This window comes from Pinus tabuliformis, chromosome Q (assembly GCF_031772625.1).
Source record: "Pinus tabuliformis cultivar Carrire ecotype Pingquan chromosome Q, CPIR1, whole genome shotgun sequence".
Taxonomy (NCBI): domain Eukaryota; kingdom Viridiplantae; phylum Streptophyta; class Pinopsida; order Pinales; family Pinaceae; genus Pinus; species Pinus tabuliformis.
Genome location: NC_142296.1, coordinates 208,325,333 through 208,337,442, shown reverse-complemented (window position 1 = coordinate 208,337,442; position 12,110 = coordinate 208,325,333). Strand labels below are relative to the sequence as shown.

The following is a 12,110-nucleotide window of genomic DNA, read 5'->3' as shown; positions in this document are numbered from 1 at the left end:
AGCAATCAATCATGTAGAACTGAACTGAAGTATCTCCAACTCGAATTTACTGAGTTAACTAAGTGATAAGAGTCATGACACCTCAGTTAACTACCTCCAAATATTTTAATGAGATTGAAATTCAAATTTCTCCTAATTTAATAAAGGGAAAATTAAATTAGGAATTTCTTGCTGCATTTTCAATAATAATATGAGTAATGAGTGTCTCAAAAAAGAGTATTTTCATATTTGAAAGTCAAAGGTCCACTTATTTACCATTGTTTCAAATTCATGTTAAGATACCCACTCTCCATTTATTCTTTTCTCAATATTATAATTCTAGTTGAGTTTATGTTAGATATCGAATCAAAAATATTTGAATAAAGTCACTTATTTAAAATTATTATTTCCAAAATATTTGAATGGAACCACTTCCTTAAAACTATTACTAATTATTATGGTCAGACATGACATTCAAGTATGAAGAGAAAATAATTTTAAAATTAATTTCACAAAATCCTTAATTTAAAAATCAATTTCATGTTGGTGGATTTAGTGGATAGAGAGTAAGTTTTGATGTGAAATTTATATGGGTAGCATAAATTTCCTCAAAGTGTGTCTAGTTTACAGATAGTAAGTCTAAATGTGAAATTCATATGGGTAGTATAACCACATCGAGGATGAAAATCACTTCCTTTTGGAGTGCCCCGCGTACAACCACATTAGATCTCAGTTTCAAAATCTTTGTTGCAATACTGACCTTCCTAGCCTTTTACATTGTCAAAATTACAGTGAGCTCGGGAGGCTTCTCTCCAAGCTTTTTGAGCATAGGAATAAAATCTTAAATCAAACTAAATAATTCATTTCTTTAGGTCCGATAGACCAAAGTTTGGTCTCAGTGGACGTTAACCACCACCATCATCATCATAAACAAAAACAAGTTAAATCTTTTATATATTTAACTAAATATTTCTTTTACTAAAATTACATATATTTAATAATTTAAATAATATTGATTTTAATTAAAAAAGGTTTAATATAATCCAACCATAAAAGTGTATAATTTTAACATATACTATTATTGTTTAATTAATTTAAAATTATTATTATCAAAATTTTAACTCAATACCCATATATATTACCATATATATTAGTAAGTATAAATATATAAACATAAATGAATCGTATTTATGTAGGTTGGTAAGGAATTGAAGGATATATCATGATCGATTTAGTGGAAGTGTAATCATATAAAATATATGTAAATAACAAGGTGGGTAAAAGCGAGATAAAATAACTTTTATCTTATAATTAAACAATCAATTTTATTAGAGTTGTGATGGTTTACATTTGAATTTATATGATTTTATTATAATTAAAATGAAGTTATATTTAAATGATTTATTTATTTTTGTTTATATAAGAGTTTGTTTTTTTATTAGGAATTAAGGAATAGGTTTTTAATTTAGACGAGAGTGAAAACTTGTTTTTTTCAAAATGGGATTATCTAAATTTAGAAGACATGCATTTTTTTTAATAATAAATTTTAAATAATATGATTTTTTCTTAATAATAATAAGTTAATTTATGTTTATGTTGTTTTGGATAGATGGTGATTGAGTGTTTTGTTAAGGTACTTTTTGATGTGAAGTCATTAGTTCAATTCCACACCCCGATCAGGGTGATATATTGAACATGATGAAGATGTAGTCATATTTTCCGCCTTGATCAAAATGATATATTAAACATTATGAAGATATAATCCTGCCAAACTTACAAAAAAAATAATAAATTAATTTACAATTGATTTTCAAACTCGATGAATGATATCTTGTGCTTCCATTACAGTAAATTCTTAAATTCTAAACTTTTAAGGGGAAAATAAACTTAAAATTTCAAAATTTATTTTGATTTAAATTTGTATTATAGACAACTCCTTTAAATTTATAGACAACTCCTTAAATTTGTATTATAAAATTCTTAAGGTTTTAAGGTTTTTATTATATGTGATTTGTAATTTTTACTATATTATAAAGTTAGTAATATGATACATTGTAGCGTTAAGGCACTTGTTATAATTGTCAAAAAGCTGCCTTTAAATAATACGATGACACAAAAAAGCTGGTCATTAATGATTAATAATATTATCAGTCACATATTAGAATATTGCATACCAGTGATGTTGCTTTAAGGGAAAAATTCAAAAGTTATGATTATTAATTAATAAATAGTTACATATTGGAATATAACATCTTATTGGTGTGATATGTGGGAAAGACTTTACTTGATAAAATCCACGCCAAAACATTGGGTGATGGATAACGTCTCTCCAAATTAGATCACATGATAAGTTCCATTCCCTTCAAACTATTACATGATTGGACACTGATATTGATATGGATTTGACAGGGGTAGGTGTGTGTGGGTAGTTGGGCCAAAATTTGATAAGAATATTATTTATCATAAATAATAAGCCGAAGTTAATAATGGACTTAGTACCTTCACTTTATTGATAAAATATTAATATCACATTATTCTTATTTAAAGGTATCACGGAAAATTAGTAAACATGGTGCTCATTTTTACCATCAAAAGTAGTAAAGCCTTTACTCAAGCCTTTACTCACATGGTGCTTATTATTTATTATTATTATTTTTTTTTATTTTTTTAAGGGTTTTTTTAAACACAGTATAATTAAGGTATTTTAACTTTAAATTTTTCAATTTTTATAAATTTCATATTATTTCGATTATTAATTAAGCTACTCTGTAAAACTATTTACCATAATCTATATCTTTAAAATTATATATAACTAAAATGTCACATACTACTAATTTTCACTTTTACATAATTTTCTTATTTTATATATAATGATGATGATGATGATGGTTAACGTCCACTGAGACCAAATAATGGTCTATCGGACCTAAAGAAACAAGTTATCTATTTTGATTTAAGATTTTATTCCTATGCTCAAAAAGCTTGGAGAGAAGCCTCCCGAGCTCACTATAATTTTGACATTGTAAAAGGCTAGGAAGGTCAGTATTGTAACAAAGATTGTGAAACTGAGATCTAATGTGGTTATATGCGGGGCACTCTAAGAGGAAGTGGTTTTCATCCTCGATGTTCCTATTCTCACATATATGGCAGATCCTTTCCGTCCATGGTGTTTTAGGAACTGCCCAACGACCTGTTTCACTATATATTTATTTTTTAATATATAATAATTAAATATATAACACATTAAAAAATATAATTTAATTTTAAATTAATTCGATTAGAAATGATTTAATAAATAGAAAAATTCAATTTAATATTTTTTCTAAGTTAATTTGTTTTAGGAAAATAATTTATCTTAATTAATTTATTTTCTCCTAAATTATAATTATTATTATTATTTTTTTTTTGGCAAAAAGTTCAGTGATTAAAGTTCTTATAAAATTTTACTTTAAAATAAACGTGTATTTTACTTTAAAATAAACGTGTTAAAAAAATTAGATCGAAAATGTTTGAATTTATTAATTTATTGTTTTATTAAAGGAGTTAGTTAAAGTGTAAATAAATTTGGAAAATGTTTGAATTTATTAATTTATTGTTTTATTAAAGGAGTTAGTTAAAGTGTAAATAAATTTTATTTTTATAGGATATTTTTTAATTAAATGAATTTTAATTTTGATTTTTTTTTTCATATATATGAAAGAGTTTATTTTGGAAAAGAAGATTAGTTTTTGGTTTGAAATTTATGATAAAAAAGTTAAAGGGTACGCTAGTTTTAGGAGGCATTACTCAATTATTGACCACGTTGTCACCCTTAGGACCATTGTCGAGGAGTGTTGCAATAGTAACACTATTCTCTTTTGTTGTTTTACTGATTTTAGCAACATTGCTCCTCAATAAAAGTTATGGCAAAGGCTTGGTGAGATAATGGTACAACTCAAGCTGAGGGTTGTTGTAACTAGGTTATACGAGAGTGTTATTGTCAGGCTTAAGACCAACGAGGGTTAGTCTGAGGAGATTAAATGTAATATTAGAGTTAAGCAAGGATGCCCCCTATTCCCTATCATTTTTGGTGTTTACATTGATAAGCTAGAAGAGTGTTTAGAAGTTGCAAGATGCGACGGGTCCAATCTCACCGCCATAGTCCTTACTCTTCTCCTTTATGATGGTGATATCGTTCTTCTTGCCAAAAGCACTAATGATCTCGACAAGCAACTTATCCTCCATGACTACTACTCCAAGATGGGTATGACTATTAATACTGACAAGACTAAAGTCATGATAATTAAATTCAAAAGGATCAACTATGATAATTTCAGGTGTGATAACGATTACTTGGAGAAGGTTTCCTCATACAAATATTTAGGTATTGATATTCACCATCATCTCAATGATTGGAACTATAACATTGAGAAAATAATTATAGGAGACTAGAAAGCTTTATATGAGCATGAAAACAATGTAAGTCGACAAATCTTTGGGTTTGGAAAAATTTAATCTTCGAGACTCTCATCAACCCTTTTATTTTATATGGATGTGAGGATTGATGTTGTTGTATATCTAGAGAATAGTGGAGAAAGATTGAGATGATCCAAAAGAAATTTATAAGTCACAACCTCAAGATTAAAGGAAATACCCCCTACCATCTTCTCTTAATTGAAGTTAACTTTTCTCCCGTTGAAAGGATGGCTATGTTTAGGTATTTGATGTATACGAAGAAGTTGTACAACATGGAAGCCAAGAGGCTCCCAAAAATTTCTTCTAACTCTAGTCAAAACCCCCACCTCTGTCTCAAGCAAGGTTAGCATGAGGATGCCCAACCCTGACTCGACCATTGGGGGTAAAGGAGGAGATCATCTTAGAGAATAAGGATAATATTAAAATTGTTGTTACTTCAAAATTTAAGGATAAGTTGTGGGATGATAAGGAGTTAGAGGGAAAAAGGAAGCTAAGTTATTATAAAGAGGTAACAATCCCCAGTCTTGCTAACCAAAATGATATTTTTACCTTGACCAGTGCTAAGAAAAAAATGAACATTGCAAAGATATGAACTAATCCTCATGAGCTTCTGAGTGAAACTGGGTGTTGGTCTATTCCAAAAACACCTTGAGATGAAAGAAGTTGCCCCCTTTGTGATACTAAGAGAGTTGAAGAGGAAACATACTTTCTCTTAGATTGTTTGACCCTTAGCCACATTCATTCTTCTTTTCAAAACATTTTCTACACTACCAACCTTCTTGACTTGTTAAGTCATCAAAACTACAGTGGCCTCATAATGTCTCTCTCCTATATTTTTTATCATAGAAATAAAAGCTTAAAGAGTCTCAATTAATCACTTACTTTCTTAAGGTCTGATAAACCATATCGGTCTTAATGGACGTTAACCATCATCATCATTATATATATATATATATATATATATATATATATATATATATAAACTAAAAAAAACTGCAACAAGAGCTTACAATCTGAGTCTCTCTTCCCCAAAGCAAGGGTATCCTATCTTTGTTACGAGCAAATAAACTAAAACCGATTCATCGACTGACATTGGAAGGAATGTTGCTATGTAACCCGCCTATTCCTTTATATATGTTGCGGTATTTACTATAGATGTTGTTGGCTCTATAGCTGGTGAGATTCAATCTATGGATGTGTCCTCTGCTAGTCCTGGTGGTGGTGGTGGTGGAGACACTGGAAAAGGAATGGATGTTGCTAGACGAGGTAGGTGATGGTTCTCAATCTCGAAATGGAAAGGATACCTAGGCTATGGGACTAGATCAAGAGAAATTGGTACTTCGTACAATTTATTCCTGCCCAAGTCCCAACTTTCACTCAATCAAATGCATTTTCCTTTACTGCCTCTATTGGTGGTTGTGTTTGCCTTGCCGACCACCATATTATTGACGAGGGATCAATTGCTTCTTGGGAAACCGTTGTATCTGGGACTGGGCCCGAGTGATCCGTGATTGGATCTTAGGGGAATGTCAGGTCTGTAATGGAGGATCTGATTACGGAGAAACTCAACCCACACCATTAGTCCTTGGATGATATAGAGAAACTAAATATGGATATGGATTCGATGGTGGTTCAACTCGGTTAGCTGCGAATGCCTTTGCTGGTGGTTATGGATCATCAAGTTCGAATGCTTACTCGGATGCTATTGATAGTGATGGTTCTTTTACTAGATCGAATAAATCAAGAGAATTGGGTAAACTACCGAGTCAATAACAACTAGATCTACTGGAACTACTACTAACTCTACCCTTGCTAAAGTCTCTTCAGATTCTTAGGGTCAAATATTTTCTAAATAATATGATTTCATTTGGCTATTTACATGTTGAAAGTTTTGGTAAGGTATATGCTCACAAGGGCTTCACTAGGGGAGAAATATCATACCACGTGCATTCATATGAGGGGGTATATATTGAGGAAACAATGACATAATATATTGTCCATATAATAGGGTGTAAAGGATTTTTATATTAGCAGGTATAAAAAATGGAGCTCAATATTAATGAAAAAATGTAAAGGCATATTAAAAATGTTAATGAAAAATGAATACCTACAATATCTAATGAAAGTAGGGGTTTTTTTAATTGGGAAGTTGTATTGTGTTCGTATTGGTAGGGGGTTAAATAATGTGGTTTGTAGATATATTTTCTAATATTTAGTCAAATTAAGGGTATTGTTTAGTATGCCATGAATGCACGTGCTATGTCAGAGGTTCATTGAGTGAAGCCCCAATAGGTATACTTAATTATTTTATATAGTTTGTTAGTTTTGAAAGTAGCTACAAAATATCATATTTTGTAGCCACCTTATGTTAATAATAATATCATTTATTTAGTTCATGCTCTCTATTTGTAACAGGTGATCCTCATCTCGCAGATCCTTACATTGGTTCCCACAATGATGGTTGTTGTGGATATGGCTCGGCTGTTATGAATTGCTTGTAGATATCTGGTTAGTTACTTATGTAAATTTCCTTTGAGAATTTATGATTCAAATTGAGAGGTCATGACGGTTAAATTATGAATCTTACTTTTGGAGAAACCATTTTTATTTTTAAGATTGAGTCTAGAGAATCGAGGGCTCATGGACATGTATATAAAGCCTCAAACTTTGAAAGAAAAAGGGAAGAAGGATGACAACAAAATTTTAATGACTGTGAAACCTTTATACAAATTCGAACCTTTATACAAATTCTATTTACTATAAGTATTGGTTGTGTTTGAACGACTTCATCAAGTCCATAGTTAATCATATATAATATTTGAAATCTATATTGCTTATCAAAGTTTTATGTATTTTTTATAACGGTGTTTTGGGAAATTTTGAATAATTAACACTACTGAGATTTGTGAATAGAAATGACCCAATTAGATCTTTCCTTACTATGCCAGTTCTATTTTACATACGTATATTTAATCGCATTTAACTTTTCAAGGCTGATGTTTTAAAAGATAATTTCGATTTATCCATTGCTTGGGTCTGAATTGGATTTAAGTCATTTGAGCATGTGGTTTGCATATGAAAGGGATTAATACTTAGAACATAATAATTTATGTGTTTATATAGTTTTTCATTGTTTTTTGTTGAATAATTTCATGTTTTCAAGTGTTGAAATATTTATTGTTTTATGGGAATTGTTATGGTCATTTAATTATGGGAATTGTTATGGTCATTTAATTTGGAGTTGTTTTTAGTGTGATTTTTTGGACTTTCAAATGTTGAAATGCAGTGGAAAAATTTGAGGTGAAACCTTAATTTGTGTTAATTAAACTGGTTTTTTGACTATATATGGATTCAGCGCCATGAAAAACCCCTAGGGCACCTTGATTGTGCAAGGGTTACCCATCAAGCTTGTTTTTTCAATAAATTCATGCCGGATTTTAGAGAAATTAGATCGGAAAAACCCACCCCAAAAACTTCCAAAAAGTCGCACTAAAGACAACTCATATTGTTATATGTTTGTTAAAATATTGTTATATGATTTTTAAAATGTGTATATTTAATTCATATATTAAATTTTTTTAGTAATAATAATAATAAATAAAGTTATATTTTAGTTAACTTTTATTGTTTTTTATTTATTTAATTGGGTAATATGATATGTACAATAAGTTAAGTAAGTTAAGTGTTTTGATGTTTGTTGATATTAGAGTTGTTTTTAGTGCAATTTTTTGAAATTTTTTATAGTAAAATCAGGCTAAAAAATTGTGGTGAAATCTTCTATAAAAATTACACTAAAGACAACTCGATTGATATTTACAAACAATTTAATTTATATGACTATAATAGTTAATTCTATATAAAATTTGATTAATAATATAATAATTAAATAACAAATAAGTTAATTTTATAAATATTGGACATTAATGATTGATTGGTGAAATATGTGATTGAATGTTTATTAAAAAAGCGCTTTTATCAAATTGTGACCGGAGTACCTGCCGTGTCAGTGAATTCATTGTGATGTTATTCTAAATCAAACTGATTAATATAGTTCACCTGCTAGAAAAGCTAGAGAATGAATTAGAAATTAGATAGAAAATATTGAATCAAGTTATACAAAATTTGAGTTAGTTTGATTTTTTAATATTTTAAAAGTAGATAAAAGATTTAATTACGAATTTTATAATTAAAACTTTATAATCCTTAAAAGGGAATTATTATCCTAAACCATTTTTTAAAGAAAATTAATTAAAAGAATGATTTTTTTTAACTTATTTCAAACTAAACTATTTTGCAATGTGATTTTAATTAGTAATTTTTTTGGTTGTGCTTTTGGTATATTTTACATCAATTAAAACAAATAATAGATTTTTTTTATTATTTTTAAATTAATAATATAAAATATATTTTAAAATTTAGATGGTTTTATTAAATTTGTAAATATTAATTATTAAGATTATATAATTTTATTCAAAAATTTTCTCACTTTAAATTTATTTAAAAATAAAATAAAAATAATAAAAATATATTGTAATATTAAAAAACCATTTAAATCTATATATTTATATTTTGTTAATTGGTTCGGTAATTTTACGTTATTGAATAGTAATTTAAATATTAAACTTTTATATTTTTTTATTAATAATTTAAAATTTAAATTTTTTTATTAAATATGTAAATATTAATATTAAAATTATAAACTGCTTCTGCTTGGCTAAGAGCTCGTCTTCCTCGGACGTAAGGAAACAGGTTAACGGCCCAAGACCCAGAGGCATCTGGCAAAGCCTGCTCCCTTACGGACCACCAGCGGGTTATTACAGGTGGCGTGGTTTTCCTTGATAATGGTGATGAGTCAAATCGACATTCGCGGATAGCAGCCAGAGATGGTTGTCCTCACTGTTGGTTTGACACCTGAGTTTGATAGGTTTTGCCACTTTCGAAAAAAAAATAAAAAAATAAAATTAATATTAAAATTATATCATTTTTTATATTCAAAAAATCTTGTAGAGGCTGTGTTTGAATAGTGTTTTTGATGGTAGAAATGGATTCAGTCCCATCAAAATAAAATATCTGAGACACCTGAAATTTTGAAGTTTAACAACTATAACTTGGATTTACACAAATCCTTCCGAATTTTCTCTTCGAATTTCCATAACTTTCGGAACAACTCCTCCACCTCGTTATACTATGTGAATAAATACCATTAACGTAACAAATTCCAAGCAACTCCTCCACCTCATTATACTAGGCAAATAAAAAATACCATTAGCGTAACAGATTCCGACCACAAAAATATCACTGGGATTTAACCTTGTTATACTACTTAATAAAAAATAGCATTAGCGTAACAGATTCGGACCACAAAAGTCAAAAAGTCAAAAGAACGAGAAAGGCGTTTCCCTGCGAAAGAGCATGTCCATAGGAAATTACGTTAGACCACATGTACACAACCATTTTGACGCCGGCTCGGCCGCCGAGCTGCCCCCATCACTGAAGCCTCGCCTGCCCTCTGTGTCAACACCATTGTTATATGGTCCTCATTTCCCATTTATCACTCGCCACTTCGCTAACACACTTGACTGTTCCCACACCACCTGTTGAAAAATCTCTTCCCACCATTTACTGTACTAAACTGCCTTTACCATTCCTCGCCATGATACATACCTTTCACAAGTAACAATTTTCTGCCCGAAAGGTCTTGGAATCGAATCCCAGATCAAAAGCGGCCTCTCCCTTTCCCCACACACAGTTTCGTCGTGATCTTCAGCGGTCCATAGTGAGATCCTTCCATATATATATAGCAGATCTGCTCTAATTAACAGTATCAGAGAGAGTTGTGATACTCAGATCTGAGTAGAGGAGGAGCGCACTGTTGTTTTAATGGCGGAAAAAGAGCAAACTGAGGGCGCCCCAAAGGCAGAGGAAGCAGCGCCTGCGGCCTCGCCCGCGCCGCAACGGGCCGCTCGAAAGCGATTCGTCCGAGTACCGCCGGCGGGCTTCGCAAGCCTCCTGTCGGGGTTCCTGATCACGCTGGTCATAATCCTGGGCGCCGTTACGCTCGTGCTGTGGCTCGTGTACCGTCCTCACAAGCCCCGCTTCGTCGTAGAGGGCGCCGCCGTCTACCAGCTCAATGTGACCGACGGCTCCTTGACCAGCAACATGCAGTTCACCGTCATCGCCGCCAATCCCAACCGGCGACTCACCCTGCACTACGACAGGCTCGTGGCCTTCGTGCGCTACCGGGGCGAGGTGATCACGTTGGTGACCCCGATGCCCAATCTGTACGAGGCCCACCGGAGCTTCGTGGTGTTGTCCCCCATGGTCGGCGGGAACTTCGTGCCTCTGTTTCCCGATGCTGCCGAAGGCCTGCTCGCGGATCAGGCCTACGGTTTGGTGGAGGTGAGGCTGGAGATTAGGGGCCGGATCCGGTGGACCACGGGTTTCTGGAGATCCAGTCACTATCACTTGGCCGCCAAATGTGATCTTCTGTTGTCAGTGAAGCAGGTGGCCACGGGAGGCCAAGTGCCGTTGCTCGGAGGGCAGAGGTGTCATGTGGATGTTTGAAAGAGGAAGTAGGGTAGAGTAACTCATGAGATGCAGATCACTTGGTTTCGTGCACAATCTTTGTGGGTTTGGTTTTGCGCACAATCTTTGCGGTGGATTAACAGTTCCTTTTCCATCTAATAAATGGGTTGGTTGGGGCCGAAAGTCTGCTGGCTCTGGTCTAAACTCACTGGCATGCCTGAAAGACAGGCCAGCATCGTTTCTTATAAGAATTAATTTTGGTTTTTCCATATTTCCATGTATTCCTGCAATTTACTTTCATCCTCTCTATATATTTTGCTTATTCATTCTCTCTCTATATGAAAATCAATGGGACTTTGGTTTCTTGGTTTCTGAGTAAGAATCAATCCATGTACATTCTTAAAAGGCTCCCTCTAAATATAGAAGAGTGAGTTTCTGGAAATTGTCTCTACAAGGAGTTCTCACAAATCAAATCTCATCTGTTGCCAGCTCTCAGCTTCTCTGGTTATGCGCGAGCGGAATACGGAGTAATGTAATGAAAAGTAGTGCAATTAATAAATGTGTATCTTTTATTTGAAATCAATAAGATACATTTATCTCCACTATGATTTTTGAGCGAGCCAATAGATATATGGCGACTTTATTTTCTTTTCCTACAACTAAATTTAGTGTGGGTGGGGGGTCAGTGTTCTTGGGTTGGTGTGGGTTGGGGGTCAGTTTTGTTGTGGGTTGGGAACTCAGTGTTGTTGGGTCAGTGTGGGTTGGGGACTTAGTGTTGTTGGGTCAGCGTTAATGTGGGTTGGGAGTCAGTGTTGTTGGGTTAGTGTGGGATGGGGTCAGTGTTGTTGGGTCAGCGTTAATGTGAGTTGGGGTTAGTGTTAGTGTTCATGTTAGAGTTAGCGTTATTGTTGTATGGAAGAATGATATATTTAAAATGTGTTTGATGAAAAATGGAAGAACTATATATTCACCCATAAGATATTATTTTTAAAATATTTCTATTTTTTATAAAATTAAATTAACCATAATTTATCTATAAATTTATATAAACATTATCTATTAAACCTAAAACAACCACAATAAAAAAACACCAAACCACCCTAATTTATTATATAAATAGTACCAGAAACATCAAACAACCCTAATTTATT

At 32.1% G+C, this 12,110-nt stretch overlaps 1 protein-coding gene across 1 annotated transcript; it reads left to right on the top strand.

The window, feature by feature from the left end:
- The first annotated feature begins 9,923 nt into the window (after positions 1-9,923).
- On the top strand, positions 9,924-11,561 carry LOC149218942 (NDR1/HIN1-like protein 12). Its single transcript, XM_089384177.1, has one exon. It carries the CDS (start codon positions 10,315-10,317, stop codon positions 10,996-10,998), a length of 684 nt encoding a protein of 227 aa, XP_089240303.1. The 5' UTR covers positions 9,924-10,314; the 3' UTR covers positions 10,999-11,561.
- The last annotated feature ends 549 nt before the right edge of the window (positions 11,562-12,110 follow it).

Bases quoted from the DNA above. Each gene is read 5' to 3' on its own strand.
- LOC149218942 (XM_089384177.1), top strand. From the start codon at position 10,315: ATGGCGGAAAAAGAGCAAACTGAGGGCGCCCCAAAGGCAGAGGAAGCA.